Source organism: Cantharellus anzutake (assembly GCF_015039405.1).
Source record: "Cantharellus anzutake strain C23 chromosome Unknown EI90scaffold_23, whole genome shotgun sequence".
Lineage (NCBI taxonomy): Eukaryota > Fungi > Basidiomycota > Agaricomycetes > Cantharellales > Hydnaceae > Cantharellus > Cantharellus anzutake.
Genome location: NW_024066973.1, coordinates 647,558 through 664,227, shown reverse-complemented (window position 1 = coordinate 664,227; position 16,670 = coordinate 647,558). Strand labels below are relative to the sequence as shown.

At 51.7% G+C, this 16,670-nt stretch overlaps 3 protein-coding genes across 3 annotated transcripts; 1 reads left to right on the top strand and 2 right to left on the bottom strand.

Moving 5' to 3' along the window:
- Positions 1 to 8: 8 nt before the first annotated feature.
- EI90DRAFT_1019614 (uncharacterized protein) lies at positions 9 to 3,396 on the top strand. The gene is made up of 6 exons (XM_039051390.1): positions 9 to 597; positions 646 to 717; positions 798 to 1,010; positions 1,068 to 1,327; positions 1,377 to 1,927; positions 1,990 to 3,396. Exons 1-6 carry the CDS (start codon positions 237 to 239, stop codon positions 3,206 to 3,208), a joined length of 2,676 nt encoding a protein of 891 aa, XP_038916117.1. The 5' UTR covers positions 9 to 236; the 3' UTR covers positions 3,209 to 3,396.
- On the bottom strand, positions 3,178 to 4,505 carry EI90DRAFT_3057881 (uncharacterized protein). Its single transcript, XM_039060325.1, has one exon. It carries the CDS (start codon positions 4,056 to 4,058, stop codon positions 3,585 to 3,587), a length of 474 nt encoding a protein of 157 aa, XP_038916116.1. The 5' UTR covers positions 4,059 to 4,505; the 3' UTR covers positions 3,178 to 3,584.
- Positions 4,218 to 4,797, bottom strand: EI90DRAFT_3057877 (uncharacterized protein). The gene has a single exon (XM_039060324.1). The coding sequence runs from the start codon at positions 4,770 to 4,772 to the stop codon at positions 4,557 to 4,559; it is 216 nt and encodes a 71-aa protein (XP_038916115.1). The 5' UTR covers positions 4,773 to 4,797; the 3' UTR covers positions 4,218 to 4,556.
- Between the last annotated feature and the right edge of the window lie 11,873 nt (positions 4,798 to 16,670).

The window sequence follows — 16,670 nt, the reverse complement described above, 5'->3', positions numbered from 1 at the left end:
CCATACGGGCTCGTCGACCTAAAGAGGAACATTATTGTCACCGCACCAGTGGACACAAGCAGGGATGGACAGACAACAATCCTCTCAATATAACGTCTCCATGGCCGAGACTAATACTCTTGGTCCTATATGCGGCCCGCTGATGTAACACCATTCTTATGTAAACCACTTGGACTTTATATACCTAGCGCGCGTTGCGTTCCACTTCAACATCCAAGGCGATCCTTCAGGACAAGATGGAGGTTGACTCCACTGTGAAACGTTCCGCATCATCAGGTGAAACTCGTTCTGGGCTAAGCCTGCACGACGATCAACTGGAAATAGTCACCGTGGCCATCGAGGGCTTTCGTACTTACTGGGCAACCTTTCTAAACCAAGTTGGGGGAGATGGAGATGACAAGACGTGGATTTCCCTCTTTCCAGCGGTTCTGAGTGTATTTCTGCTTGCGTTACAAGCCGCAGGTTTGGAAGACATTCAGAGTGCCACGCCAGAAGACTCTATCCTGCACACCTTTAGCGATGTCGAACGCGGAGAATGCAAGGATTTGGTGATCAAAGCTCTCAATGATGGCGATTCGACCTCCTTGATCGAGTATTGTATGTACTGACCAACATTTGGAGAGCTGTCATTGATAAGTAGTGTAGTGGGACCGAGGGTGCGACGTTGTGACACTTCCCAGTCGGGATTGGCCAAAGATGAAAACCTCACCAGTCGGCGTAAGTCTACTCCTTCATCGCGTGAAAAACTACCGCTGTACCTCCCGCCATTCCTGATGCCTTCTCCCCCTCTTCTTCAGAATTACCCCCCCAAGAGTACGTTGGCTCATCCCAGAGCTTACTGCTTGACACCTTGGATCGCTACTCTTCAAGGGGTTTCCGCCCATACCACCTCTCAATGACCATCTTACAGTCTTCCGGGTGCGGCAAGTCTCGTTTAGTGGACAAGTCTGCAGAAGAGAGGTTCGCATTTCCTCTGAACACAGGAGAGCCATTGCAGAACTCGCTGGAGAGTGAGTTGTTCTTGTCTACCGCTTCCTTGAACATTATTCGCTGAGCACCCCAAACAGCTTACCCACTCGCTGATCAAGACGTCCGAGAATTTTTCCTCCCGCAAGCAACAGACACGAACGAGAGTCTGTACATCAAATATACTTCTTTTTTGATACAAATGTTCCGTTGCGCGACTCCTATTGTTCGCTCGTTCAAGTTGATGGCGCATTCCGAAATTGCGAAGAGGTGGCATAAATACCTTGCCCAAGGACAGAACTTTCTGGAGACTGGACTGAATCGGAGGGAGTTCTACAGAGATGTAATCAGTCAGGCAGAGGTAATGGCGCCAGATGTAACGTCCTTCGCTGAACTCATATTTTTCCTAGGACTTGATAGCATCCGTCTCCCGTCCAAATATACACAGCATTGCTGGGGTGGCACCCGTTGAGCCGCCCTTTCCGAATCTGCAAGCACAACTTGCTGACGCCATAAAGTGCCTCGAACTGGTGCTTTACCCAGACCCTAAAGGTCCACCATCGGAAAGAGATGACCTGGATCGCTGCTCTTTCTTCCTTTATATCGATGGGGCTCGTAGTCTTACCGAGGAGCCTGAGACCGGAAGCAATGCACGAAATCAGAGCGCTCACGATGCTTTCACGCATGTATTAAGTTGGGTGAACAATCTGCCTTTTTTCACCTTGTTCCTGTCAACAAGCGTGAAATTAAGGTCGTCCGCCGCCACTACGATGGCCCCCCATCCCTCAACGAGAGTCTCGGGAAAGACTGAGTTGCTTCCAGAATATACGGTACTGCCGTTTGACATATTTTCGCGGGGCCACTGGCAACGCGCTGGTCACGAAAGAGGAGATCCGAGCCCGCCGATTACGTTGAAGATGGTATGCTCTAGTGGTACCATGGTTTGCTTTGGTAGACCCTTGTCAGTGGCTTAACATATCACAGTAATCTCGAAAACCGTTCTAACCGGCATGCAACATTCAGGTGGTACTCCATGTATGACAACGGGAAAGAAAGCACAGAGAGTATCTTTGCGTTCGCCATGAAAAAACTTGGTGCTGGGGGTATTCGAGCCGGACGCAATGAGGATAAGACTAGAGATGGAACAGACACATCTGCTATGCTTGCATCCCTTGACATCAGGCTCCAACTCTCATTTGATCTTGCGCGGCACGCCGCACGGTCAAAGATCTCAACTTTGGTCGAGTCCTATATGCGAGTCGTCTATGCGGTGCCGTTGCATCGTGAATTCATATACTCAGGTTATCCCTCTGAACCCGTTCTTGTCGAGGCCGCCGCACGGTTGCTCAACCAAGGGGGTGGCAGTGACTCTGGGAGCTTCCTACCGCCCATTGCCTTCAAAGGGCCAAATATACTGAAAGCCGGATATCGTGAAGGGATTCTTGATTGCGGAGAGCATGCAGAGGCCGTAGGACGTTTGCTGGTGACCATCGCCCACGATGCTGCCATCATGTGCCATAACCCGTCATACGGATTTGACCCGGTATTCCATAAACCCGTCAAAGTCCTCGACTTCCTTCGATGCCTTTTCCATCCAAGCTATCACCAAATCATCTTCAGTGCCCTTCCTGTGGTCGCTGGGGAGGGTGCAATGTCCCTCGAGAGGGCATACGAAAACGCTTATATCAGTTTCTCACACTTCGTTCAGGCGGGAGATTCCAAAGTAGTTCGAGTGGAATATTTGTCCAAATTGCTTCTGCGTGGGGGTGCCTTAAACTGTTACGTTGAACGGTCCTCTATCGACCTTAGCTTCGTTATTCCGGTCTTCTTCGGGGGTCTTGAACAGCCCATTGATCGAGGCAAGACATCTGCACTCCAAGTGCAGATCAGGAATCACAAAAACAGGTTGCCCGAGGATGAGTATTACTCTGTAAATCCACAAATCACGAAGCCCGACCTCGACGTGGCTGTCCTATCGCTCATTCTTGAATTCGGTGCCCAGACTTCATTGGTCGGTGTACAATCCTATCCACATCGTCGAGCCCCGAGTGGCGAGAGGCTACCCGATGAACACCACTACCTCATCGTGGCACATGGATGTTCTTCCGCCACTTATTCGGTGATACCAGCGGAACTTGATAAGAAGTATGCTTCCTTGCTGCGACACTCAGCTTGTTGGATCAGTTCCCCAGGAAGATCAATATTCGCCAGGCCTTGCACAGAAACCACTTTTCTGGGGTGAAAAGGCCGAATCTTGGAGTTGGTGAGCGCTCGCTGGTTATCTGATGTGATCGCTGCCCTGCGTCCCGAAAGCTACCAAGTTATGTTGTCTCAGTCATTCTAATGTGCTCCCCGTTCAATGCAATGTAGTGTGTAGTATTCACAACTTTTCGTGCGTGAATAATTGATCCTTTCTGGTCCGAGCGAATGCACACATCTTCTAAGTCAGATACGTGGGTTGCTTTCTCTTCGGTTCCAAACATGCGCAGTGTGTTGGATGGCACTGGGCGCGCGCTGGTCTTAGGACGCATCGGTCCCGGAGTCGTTAGACCGTCAAACTTGAGATAAAAAAACGCAAGCTACATGATGAGAACAGGAGAACAGGAGAACACGCGAATTCAATTCGAATTACATAACCAAAGACGTACTTTTCGCGTTCCCCACGGTTTATTTACATAAACACCGAGATTTACGCAGCCAAAATGAATGAATCGGGAACGGCCACATGGACACATGGACACATGGACATGGCTCAATGCGATCGCGGTGCGTGAAGACAACGATGGTGGGGTGAATGGGACGTGCTCCAGGCAACCAGAATTTCGCACCAGGACAGAGAGAGAGCTCGAAGATGAGAATAAAGAAAGGAATGAAGTTGAGAATGAGAACCGAAAGAACATCTTCGGGTGACTGGCATTCGCTGGTGTGGAAGTCCAGAATAAATGCTTCAGTACTAGTGAAAGGTGGGAATGTGATAATGCAGCGGCACGATCTGCTGCATGGGTTCGGAGTAGAAATCGGATTCCTGGGTGTTGAACCTTCACGTGGCAAAAGATACAGCGAGTCATTCTGGTGTTTTCCGCCCAGGACATGTGCAGATGTGTGGGAAACGATAGGCTAGTGGGGCGGCCAGTTCGCCCTCTCTGCAGTCGTAGTTGTCGAGGGTCACGCTTGCACGAGAGTGTGTGTGTGTGTGTGAGCACTGGATATTTAACGTGCACGTGCAGGCTGCCCGAATGAGGCGCCAAGGGCACGGATCAAAAGATCAAAAATTATGTACAAGAGGGGAAGTAAAACATATGGATGCGTGGGTTCGGAGCGCCTAGGGTACTCGTACACCGTTTCCGGGGGGAGTATACATTTTGGATTTGTTGGCAACGGATGCCGGCTCCGAGCCTTGTTGGCCAGACGCGTAAGCGTGCCTCTTGATGCGTTGGAGAACCGCGGCGAAACGGGTTAGTTGAAACGGCTCCTGGGAATGTTGGCCAGACGACTCCTTCGTGCCTCTTGGTCCTTTGGAGAACCGCGCTTCGGTAACGCAGGCGGGGGCAATAACCGTTAGGCGCGGAGCCGCGTGTATTGCGAACCACTCAGTGCTTTCGTAAGAGAAGGAAGGGAGATAGACTTGTGCCCATGGTCTCTCGACTACTGTGAGCAAGAAGGTAGGAAAGTGGAAGGTGATGGAAGAAGGCGGCACAGAACGGTGCAAAAGGCCAACGCAGGATAACGGGTCGTGTAAGTGCCATCCACGTCGTTATCCATCGCGGCAAAGGAGAACCTCTTAGACCCAAAACCAGCAGCCACATTGGGCATACTGGGGGAGCCTCTAGACCACGGCAAGGTGGGTTCTCGTCCTAGAGGTGCACGAGAGTGTCAAACAAACAGAATCTACTGAGTTGCCAAGACCAGAGAGTTGAATTACTTAAGCCAGTGCATGAGGCAACCCACCTGGAAGAAATTTGTTGGAGAATCTGCTCAACCACACAGCTTGGTCGGGATCGCGGTTGACCCTTGATAAAACCGTTGGGGCCGCCCGGAGGTACCACCTCCAACCTCTAACCCACCAAGAAAGAAGAAAAAATTGTCGGGGCAAATAGCAGTAAATGGGCTTCTTGCGTACCGATCCACCGTGACCATACGCACATTATCCGGTCATTTGTCGGCAACTGAGTTGTTCTTACCAATGTCATATTGCATATTACGGAGAAGATCGTCGGCCCTGGTTCAGGTTCCGCCACGAGCTCGCTGTATGTCAGGGCACACCCGCCTGACCCGGGCCCACCCGGGCCCACCCGGCCACACCACACCCGCTCCCCGCTGCCTATCCCCCTCCCCCCTCCTTCCTCCCTCTCCTCCCCCCTCTTTTCCCTTTTCTTTCCCCTTTCTTTATTTCATTCTTCTCATGTTCCTCTTCCTGTTTATTTCTTTCTATCTACACGGACCACCTTCCCTTGTATCGATGTACTATTGACCCGTCCGGCCCACACACCCCGGACGGCCTCCCGCTGTGCCCAGCACGCGCGCATGTAGCGGACGCTCTCGGGATCCCCCACGGGGACACCCGGATGCCTGCGGCTGCCTCCGAGGATGACGTGGCACCTGTCATGTGACTCAAGCCGCATGTACATAAATGTACCTGAAGTGGGAACCGAAGAAGTAACCTTCTTCTCACATTCTCCACTTCAGTCTGAGTGGCCAGGGACCACTGTCCCGGATCGGGCCCGCCAGTACGCACGCCCGCTCCACACCCCGCGACGGCCTCAGTGCCGGGCATTACCCCCGGGCCCTCTTGACCCCGGACGCGTCCCTGACACTGTATTTGCCTGGTACCCAGACTTCAACCGATATATGTTGTGAAGATGAACCCTGGCGATCGCCCCTACTTTATCAACCACCTGGGAACACCATCTCTATTGGAATTATGATGTTACAGGGATGGGGGGAAATCCCCATTCCTCGATCCGTTCTTATAGCGGGATGACGAACATCGTATCTAGTCTGTACCATAACGGGATATGTAATCGATGAGTGATCCCAGTCTTGCAAGGGAGTGGACGATCGAATTCCCATCGATCGTGATTGGTGATGTAGTGAGCTATTAAGGAATTGTCAGGGCACATACCCTGACTTAGCCCGGACCCGGACCCGCGTCCGGACCCGCTCCACTTCCCGCGCACTTCCTGCGCCGCATGCTCCGCGCGCCGCATGATCCGATCCCGGATCCCACCTCATGTGACTTCCGGGTATCCCCGGAAGTTTTCGCCATATTGGGGCCACTGTGGGAAAGTGAGAAGTTAACCTTCTTCTCACTTTCTTACCCACAGTAGTTATGCCCTGAGATGGGCTGTGTTTACAGGCTAGACTGTGGACTGTAGAGAGGGGTCATGGGGACCCGGGGTCCGTCCCCTGACAGGAATTGATGGTAGGTAGTCGAAGACGTCATGATGGATGGGTCAGCCATGGGTACTTGGCGCTCCTCAATGGAGCGTACCGTGTGCGAGGTTGTGACTCATGAGGTGGGTGAGGACTTCGTATAACTGCCATCGGGTACTTGGCATTCGCAGCGCGAACGTACCGGTAGCAGGTTGATATCATGAGTGTGTGTCAGAGTCTGGATTACTTGTCAGAGACTGGATTATTGTCGGAGTTGGAATACTGTCAGAGATCTGTGTCAGGGTTCAGCACCCTGCCTTAGGGTGCCCCGGACTCCCCACCTACTTTACCCCCTTTTATTCTTTGACTGTTGCCTTGTTGTTGCCTTTGTGTGTTGTGTACACGCGCACACGGGATAGCGTGGGAACTTTCTGAGCGAGCAGCTCGCCCAGAATGTTCCCACGGGTCACAGCCACAGTTCTGGGTGAGCAACTCGCCCAGAATGTTCCCACGCTTACTGGGCACTGCCACCTGGATGTTCCCTCCGGGTCACACTACACAACTCTAGGAGCTGTATAGTTGTGGGCATGTGACCCATTCCTTTATATAGCAACCATGTGGGGAGATGAGACCTTTACCCTTCTTCTCATCTCATGCCCCGCATAGGCAAGTGTATATATTCCCTTTCTTTTACTATACATCTCATGCCCCGCATAGTGTGAGGACAGGTTAGATGGGGGGCTGAGGTCAGGGAGCCTCCGAGTCCGAGGCCGGGCCCTGACAATCTGGAATGCTGTCAGAGACTGGGAATATTGTTAGAGTCTGGCAGACTGTCAGAAGACGGATAGAAGACGGATTGGGTTCTGTCTGAGTTGAGGTCGGAGTTGATGCAGAGGTCTGTTGGAGTGCGCACGCGGATATGCGGGCGGAAATATGCGGCGCGTCCGGAAGCGCTGTTCAAGGTTAGCAGAGTGGGATCGCGGCCTCAGTGACTCAGGTGGAGCGCTGTGCCCTGAGCTTGACGTTTGGGGGAGATCCCGTATTTACAGACTGACACTCACAGCGGACTTCAAACAAGACTTGCGGGTGGAGCGGACCTGTAGGAGGAGCGCAGACTCCGCGAGCACGGACTCAGAGGGGGGGAAGCCCCCTTTGCAGAAGGAGAGACTCAGACCAGACAGGGGGGTACTCTAGTTGATTTCAGACTGAGGTCCCCAAAAGTATTTACAAGGTATATAAATAGGCAAGAGGGAATATAGGAAGGCCGGTCAGTCCGGTGCGGTCCGGTGTGGAGATAAGCGGGGATTGTCAAACTAAATAAGGACAAGAGCCCGGGAACTGGAAACGAGGAACAGATCAATAAACAATAAGTGGCAAGGGTTATTGATGAATGAGATCAATAACCTAGTGCCAATAAAGAGGGGATCAAATGCTGATATTGGCAGGGAAGCAAACAATAAATGGCACTTGGCAAGGAATGAATGATAAGCTGCCAAGTGACAAATGGCCAGAGGAAAAGCAGAGGTCAGTGTGTGGCGCCGATACAAGTCCGCAAATAAGCGGGGTCGGTGCGGTGCTGACACAAGTCCGTGAACAGAGGTTGATCTGCCAGCACTGTCACACAAGGACAGCATGAAGGCCAACAGAGGTACAGAGGGGAGTGGGAGTGTTGACCTGACCAGAGGTGTCAAGGGCAACCAGAAGTGGGCAGAGGGTGCAGAATGCACGGAAGCAGGGCATGGCTGTGACCACATAGCGGGAAGCAATGAGTGAGGTCCAGATGGAGACAAGGCAGGCATAGGAACTGGAGGGACTGAATGCCGGGAGCGCCAAGGGCTCGGGAACTGGAGGTAAGGTCGGGATGCCAGCAGGGTCTAGGTTCTGATTGTTGGCCAAGTCTCACACGATAAGGCAGGGGGCCAGACATCGGGTTGGGGGCTGGTTAGGATGGGTTTTGGGTTGGCAGATTCGCCTATCGGCATTGGTTTGCCGCTGATGGAGCCCCAGGATTTGTCGGTCGTGACAGCCATCTAGATCCTCGTTGGGATTGCACATGGATGCTATCGTTGTCCCACTCTGGACTTTGATCGGGTATGGGTTTGGATTGGTCAAGGGCAGCCTAAGGGGATGGGCAGTGTTTACGAGCATGGTCGGAGGTGGCAGACAGTCACCCTGCTTCCATCCTGTCCTCCGTCCTTCGACGAGGCGTACTCCCAAGTTGTGGTCAAAGTTACCAGTGACCCCAACCAGGCGGACTGTGTATGGTTCTAAGGTCACATCCTCCGTGATTTTTAGTCGACCTGTACCCGAGACGTTCACTCATTTAGGTTCTTGAGAATGAGAAGGACCGGCTATAACTGGATAGGCGGGCGCGTGATGAATCTGGCTCTTGAGGGGAACCTGGTGGTCTGAGTCTGCCACTTGCCAGAATTCTCGTTCAGGTGGACGCATAGTATGCAGCTGGAACGCTGTCTGCACGTCTTCGGCTATCAACAGAGGGATGGTCATCCCTTTGAGTACATAAGCTTCCACACCCTGCAACAGGATGTGACCTTGTTGTGAGGGCAGGTATAAGTCAATTGTCGTGTAGCCTTGGCATTTAGCCTTCCCTGTTAGCTGAACCAAATTCAATTTCAATCCTTGCTTTATGCGGGTGCCTTCTCCTTTAATACGGTCATACAGGTCAGTCGATATTAGTGTGCAGGCTGCCCCAGAGTCGGCCAACACTTCTATCTCGATCCCGTCTATTGCGTTGATGCGACAACGGACTCGACAAGCATCAGATCCTAAGGCCTGCTGACCTGGGGGTCGCTCGAATATCTTGTGGGCTTCATATATCTCACCCAGGACCAGGGCGGCCTCAATGAGTCTCTCGTCAGGCAGGATCTCCTTCCACGTACAGGCCGCAATGTAAGAAAAGGAAGAATCTTCGGCATTATCTATGTCAGGTATATCCAACGATTCGGAATCGGACAGGGTACAAAACTCTGTGTAGGCCACTGCAAATTCTGCTTCCTGACCTTCCACTAAGGCAGCATAAGCCCGTCGGTAGGTACTTTCCAACTTGGACGAGTTGTCACGTTCCTTATGGTCGTTCCTGGCTCGATCAGCCTTCCTAGGGGGACAGTTGTTGTCCCAATGGTTCGCACTTCCACAGTGTCGACATGGTCTGGGTGGTTTCTTCCGCAACTTAAAGTCGCTCGTAGGGTAGGTCTGGCTCCCGGATGCGATGGCGATGCTTCTGGTCTCGACACGGTCTCCTCCACATTTATTCCTCTCCAAATTAATGCGGTGTAGGCGGGCACAGCCGGTACCACACAAACAAACCGATTATCGTGATTCTACCACCCACGTCAAGCATTCCACTTCCGAAACACATCTACCACTGTTCCAAATACCCCTTCCACATTTTACATATTTTTTCTGATTTTTTCAAACCATTCCTGACCACGGACTACCATCAGTTTCCAAATTGGGCAACTGTCACCCGCATATTCCACCGCTTCCTCTGTATCTCCATCAATTCTCCACCGATCCGGACGAATTTGGTATCGTTGGAAAGCCCTTGTTAACACGAGTCGAACAATGCTATGAGTGACGCATTTGGTTCAGCGGTTGAGGCGATCGCCATGGTTCTTTATTCCTTAACAACGTCAATATTTCTTTGATATTACTTTTTTCTTACTTGTTCCTTGTGGATCTGTTGCCGTCCTAAACCCGTCGGATCATTCGGATTTCCATGCATACCTTTTTCATATTTATAACTGCCTCTTCCCTGTATTTACAAAAAGGACTCCCCCAACAGAGAGGTGCTCCCAACAAGAACATGAAGTTCTAGCAAAGTTTACCAGCGCCCAGAGCGGCGAATACGAAGCCAAAGAGGCTCAAGACATCGTGCAGGGACAGAGTTCCCATCAGTTTGATTATCAGTGAGATTTACGAGATTTATCATTTTTATCACATAGCACCGGACCATTTCTCCCCCCCCCTTCCTCTTCATCCGAACCTCCCCTGAGCATTCCCAACTCTGTGGCCCCCTCTCTTTCTCATTAGGGTGGTAGATCCCTTGCCCCCTTACAGCGGGCGACTCGGTTTGCTAAAGCATCGATACTGAACTCGTCGCTAGCTACTAATTCGTCATGCTTAAGTTTAGTCAGCTGTAAGAGTTCTTCGGCTGTGTCGACCTGATCATGTTGAGATGGGCCCACCATCCTTTTGGGATGTCTTCTAGAAGTCTTTGGGCCTCACCCCTCACGACCTCTGGTCTGGGAACATTGGCGAGTGGATATAGGATGCATAAGAGTCGCAGTTTGCATGTTGCGAAGTCGTGTGGGGACTCTTTAGAGTACCTTTCACCCTTACTGTACCTGCAAGCGTGGAATCGATCTCGAATCTTGTCGAGGAAGGCGGGTGTTAAGAAGAAATGTAGCACATATCCGTGTAGATCTTCCCAATTGGTGGTAAAATACAACTTGTCGGTGACCGGTACAGTCGACCACCAGTCTGCCAGAGCACCCTTGAAACGATCAGGAAGTACGCGGGTCATTTGTTGGGCAAAAGCAGGCAAGTGCCTGGCCAGGTTCCGACATATGCTGCACCACGTTATATAGCTGTCGATCGAACCATCGAACTCTGGGAAGTCTGATGTAGTATATTTGTGATCCACATAAGGTTGTGTGCGGTCGAGAGGAGGAGGTCTGTATCCAGGATTCTGCTGAGTGTCATGACCATGCATTCTGACCTGGATTGTTAGAATGTGCGGATTCGGACGACTCCGGAATGGAATCGGAGACTTAGCATGGAAGGACCTCGGCCTCAGCGACTCAGGCGGAGCACTGTGCCATTGCTGGTTGTCCTAGGGGTCCCTAATTTCGGATCTAGCAGAGGGAAAGTCTCTTGGGGGGGAATTCCAGTCGATTTCGGACTGAGGTTACAAGTTACTAGGTACATTGTATATAAGGAGGGGTCCGGAATCAAAAGGAACAAGGGTAAGACGAAAGGAGACAAAGGGAGATGGAAAGAGGAACAACACCGAGGGTCAAGTGTTTGACTCAATGGTGTTTCCCAAAGGAGGAATGAAGGGCCAAGGCCCAAGGAGGAAGGAAGGAGGATGGGAGTCGGGAATGGCTAGCTGACTGAATAGAAGGAAGCAGCAGCCCAAATAGGAATGAGGAGAATAGCGGAATTGAAATGGACAATGCAATAGTTGCAAGGTCCGGAATAAGTCTGGAAAGTCCGAACTCGGAGGTTAAACTCCGGAATATTGGCAAAGGTAATTAAATGGAATGAGCTAACCAATACAATGGGTATAAGCGGAGGTGGGGTCAAAGTCCGAGGTCGGAGCTAAGACCGGAGGTTCCGGAGACGGAGACGCCAACGGGATTCCGGAGTGGAGGTCTGGAGTCAGGGACATAGGTGTTGTGTACTCGTCTGGAAGGTGTCGAGGTTGGGGTCGGACCCGGAATGTTCTGGAGTCGGACCGAAGGTGGTGTCTGAGCCGGAGGTGGGATAACCTCTTGGGAGTCGGCAAGGAGAAGGTGACGGAAGGGAAGTAGGGCTCCGGAAGTCGGAGTTCGGAGTTCCGGGAGCCCGGAGCGGAGGTCAGGATTGTATGGATATGACACCTGGATGCTGGCCCTTGTTCTGTGTTCTTTTGTTAATTCATCACCTGACCCATTCAGTTCCTCTGACTATATATACAATGTATAATACATTAGTATAGCTTTAGTCTGAATATCGACTTGGTTTTCGTCCCCTCAACAAGGCAGCCTGAAGTCACCTCGAAATGTGGGCACTGAGACAGTAGGTGGGCACAGCGCTCCTTCAGAGTCGCTGAGGCCGAAGCCCAACCCCCGAGGCCTTGTTCCTTGAGCCACCGACCCTGTACCTAACACTGAGGTGCTGCCAACGCTCCAGGTCCGGGAGGCGGGGGAGGGGGTGGTGCCCCAGCGTATCTGACGGGTAGAATGTGCCCCGGGTATGGAGCCCCACCGGGCAGAGGAGGTGGTCCAGGTGGAGGTGGTGGTCCTGATGGGGGTGGTGGACCCGCACCTCGTGGTGGCGGCTGCCAGGGGTCAAGAGGCAGTTGTCTCGGATCATGCCCTGGATCTCTGGATCCAATGGGTCCTTCATTCACCGGATGGTGAGGAACATGAGGGGGTTCAGGTCCACGATTGTCGGGATTGAGTCTCTCCTCGACAGGTCCCAGCTCTGTCTTCCTTCCGACCTTCAAACCTCTCACAAATTCCATGTAACCCATGTTCTCCTTGGGGTTCTTGAAAGCATTGGTCTCTTGACGAACGGCATCGAGGGTTCGTCTCTGAGTAGCATCCCTGCAGCGACATTAATGCTTGGTCTAGGCACCGGGAAGGCCCTGGACGGTTGGGTGCATTTACAAACGAAAGTGGTCTCTTCAGCGGGAGATATGAGATCCTCAAATGTAGTCCATCCCGACAGGAGGGCTTCAGGTTGACGAGTGGGTCACATTTCGGTCGACCATGCCTCCTCAACTTGCCCAGGATCTGTAAACTTGGTGGGCGAGACATTCGCCAACCTGAGTCCACTCATGTGCAACTTGTCAAATTCCCGTGAAGGACGAGCAGCTTTCTTGATGGTGTCGAAATGTTTTTCGAAGGAATTGAAACGCCGGTCTAGGAAGTTCCATGCAATGCTGAACTCCTTGGGTGACAACCATCCTCTTATGGTGAATATCAGGGTGAGGTCACCTCAGGGATCCACTACGAAATCACCTGCGGTTAAGTTGGCCTTGGTGGCTAGCTGGGTGAACTCGGTAATTTTCATGAGCAGGTCGGTTAGCTCGACCCACCAGACGGTCCCTAGTCGATATCTCAAAGGCTCTCCTTCGAGACCGGCTCCATGTCATATCCATCCCCGGCCATCGACTTCCATTCCCTCCGATCCCTCCGATCCCTCCGATCCAACTCCGCTCCTCCCTCACTAACCTCGGAGCCCCCGTATCCCGCAATCCTCTCGGCGTCCCTCGATGGTCACCACCCCCTCATTTCAATTTATTACCTACACCTCCCTAAGTACGGAGCCCCGAAGACTTCCGGACAGCTCCGACGTCCGCTAGTGCACCCCCGCCTCCGCTGGGTAATACACTCGCCTGCCCTGCAGAGCCCACCTTCGGGCCTATCCCTCCTTTCCGTTTCTGGGTTAACGCCTGCCTTTCCGCTAACCCCGCGAACCGACTCGTCGGTAATATTCAGTCGGCTAATGCTTAAACCCCGTTAGCTCCGCTCCGTTCGGCTCCGCCAATTGCGGACCCGTCCCCGCTGTAACCATATATATATCCCACTTGTACATAGGTTACGCCCCAGTAGAAAAATCAACTAGAGTTACCCCCTAGGTTCTAATTGCCAGTCAGTAAGTTAGGGCACAGACGTGTCACTAGGCACAGCGCTCTTGGCAGAAGTCGCTGAGGCCGAAGCCCTCCGTTACGGAGACATTCCTTCGTCTCGACCCTGGTCTCTGACACTCCAACAGACTCTTTCTCGAGATCAGTGGGAGCAAGACGATGCCAATTTCGTATACGTTTCATGTAGTTATTTGAATCCTCAAAAATTCCACCTTCAAACTCTCCAAGAGCTTTGATGACTTGCCTGAGAGCTTGTTGTCTTAGGAATGCGCCGGGCGAGGAATGCACATCTTCGCCTACTGGCAAGGTATCTCTTGAGTTGTATCTATGATCCAACTGACTGATCCTTGTGGGGTGGGAAGGAGGATACAATTCATGTGTCACTTGGACCGGGGTGATTGGTTCGTCTCCCAACAGGGACACCATCTTTGGTGGCATGGTGCGAGTTTCTCGCACCGGGGTTGGGGCACCAATGTTACGGGGATGGGGGGAAATCCCCATTCCTCGATCCATTCTTATAGCGGGATGACGAATGTCATATCTAGTCTGTACCATAACGGGATATGTAATCGATGAGTGATCCCAGTCTTGCAAGGGAGTGGACAATCGAATTCCCATCGATCATGATTGGTGATGTAGTGAGCTATTAAGGAATTGATGGTAGGTAGTCGAAGACATCATGATGGACGGGTCAGCCACGGGTGCTTGGCGCTCCTCAATGGAGCGTACCGTGTGCGAGGTCGCAACTCATGAGGTGGGTGAGAACTTCGTATAACTGCCATTGGGTACTTGGCGTTCGCAGTGCGAACGTACCGGTAGTGGGTTGATATCATGAGTGTGCAATGAGGATTGACTAACGGGGCCTTCGGTGACTTGGTGTTCCCAAAGGGAACGTACCGTTGGCAGGGGAATATGATGACTGATGAAGGAGGGAACAGATGGTGGACAGGCAGCTACTTGGCGTTTGCATAGCGAACGTGCCGGCATCACGGGAAAGTGGACCTCAGAGTATTCACAATCTCCAAGATTGTGATGTGACATCATCTGTCGAGCACTGGGGGAGAGCGGAGTGATGAAGTCCTGTAGGGTACAGATTCCATAGGATGATACACAGGTTGAGAGTCTTCGACTCGCGACCTCGAGTTCTCACGGCGAGGACCGTTAGAGGACTCGACATAACCAGACTTATAAGACATATTGTGAGTTGTACAGTCACACGGTTCAGTTGAGTCACAGGATGGGTTGTTACGGAAGACAACACACAAGACAGTTGTAGAGAGTAGTTGTTAGTTAGCGGGAACCGCCTTTGGTGGTTTCCATACAAGATGCATGACTATCTACAAATGGTAAGGTCACGGGAAATCCTGCAAAACACAAGTAACCTTGGCCAGCACCAAAACCCCAATGGGGAAAGCTTTGCACGAGGGGGGGGAAAGGGGTAGAACAAGTAAGGAGGGTAGGGTATTGGGATAGAGGACGAAAGGGAGAAAGAGGGGGGAGCGATAGAGAGGAGAAGTCTTTGACTATGCGATGGATATGGTTGTTGGAGACTCTGTATCTGTAACATATGAACTAGTCGCAAATTAGCGCTCAGTTCCAAAGTTGTGAACTAATATTATTAGTCATTACCTAGTCGCAAATTAGCGCTAGGAAATATGTACAAGCGTCAGACTAAGTCTGCTCCAAGTGATGAAAAGAAATCTCACCTCAGTTCCAAAGTCGTGAACTGAGGAGAGAGAAAGAAAAAATTGCGTGAGGTGGCTTTTAAGCCATCCTCGACTGCATCCATCAACATGGATCCCAAAAGTAGAAGCATCGGGCAATCCTTCATGGAAATGCCCGTGCGCAAGATCTATAGTCCGTGGGACATTGTCAGGGCACACCCGCCTGACCCGCCTCCACCCGGGCCCACCTCACCCGGTTCCCCTTCTCCCACCCTGCACCCCTCCTTCATACCCCTTCCCCCTCTATCCCTCTCCCACTTCCCCTTCTATTTCCATTTCTATTTCTATTTCTATTTCTACTTCACACGGACGACCTTTCCCTTATATCCATGTATTATTGACCCACCCGCGACGCACACACGACGTGCCTAGCCCCGGATGACCCCGGATGGCTCTAGGGTGCAACCTAGTGCGCGCGCGTGCAGCATACACCCTCGGGATCCCCCATGGGGACACCCGGGTGACTGCGGCTGTATGCGGGGTGACGTGGCGGACCTCATGTGACCCAAGCCGCATGTATATAAACACACCTGGGGTGGGAACCGAAGAAGTAACCTTCTTCTCAACATTCCCACTTCAGGTAAGTAGCTTAGTTCCCCTTTTAATAATAACTCAACATTCCCACTTCAGTCTAAGTGGCCAGGGATCGCCATCCCGCATCGGGGCTGCCAGTACGCATGCCCGATCCATCCCCCGTGAGGTCCTCAGCACCGGACGCTACGCCCGGACCGCCTCGACCGCGGACGCGACCCTGACGGACATAGTGTTGGAATATCAACGCTCATTGACAACAGCCGAGCTGCAGCATGGATTGGGGAGTCTTTATTTTAACTTAATATCATCGTGACTAACAACAACTATACCTTTTTGTTTCAGAGTCGCAGTACCACACACTCCCAATTTTCTTTGTCTTATATCGCCAGTTGTCACTGGCAATCACTTTAAGGGATATTGGCTCCAGTTGTATAAGTTACGCTGGATGCTGTAATTTTTCTCCCTCCCTCAGTTCTCCATTACGAGACTGAGGTGATACCATTTCTTTCCTATCTGTGTTTGCACATAACTCATTGTATTTTCATGTTACAGTTACGTGTGATAGGTAAAAATATCTTAATACTAGTTCTCCATTATGAGACTGAGTTATGTGTGATAGCTCCCATTTTATTAGGTTGCGATCCCAGCCATGGCCACCTCAAACGATAGTTCTAAGAATATTTACAACATTGAGA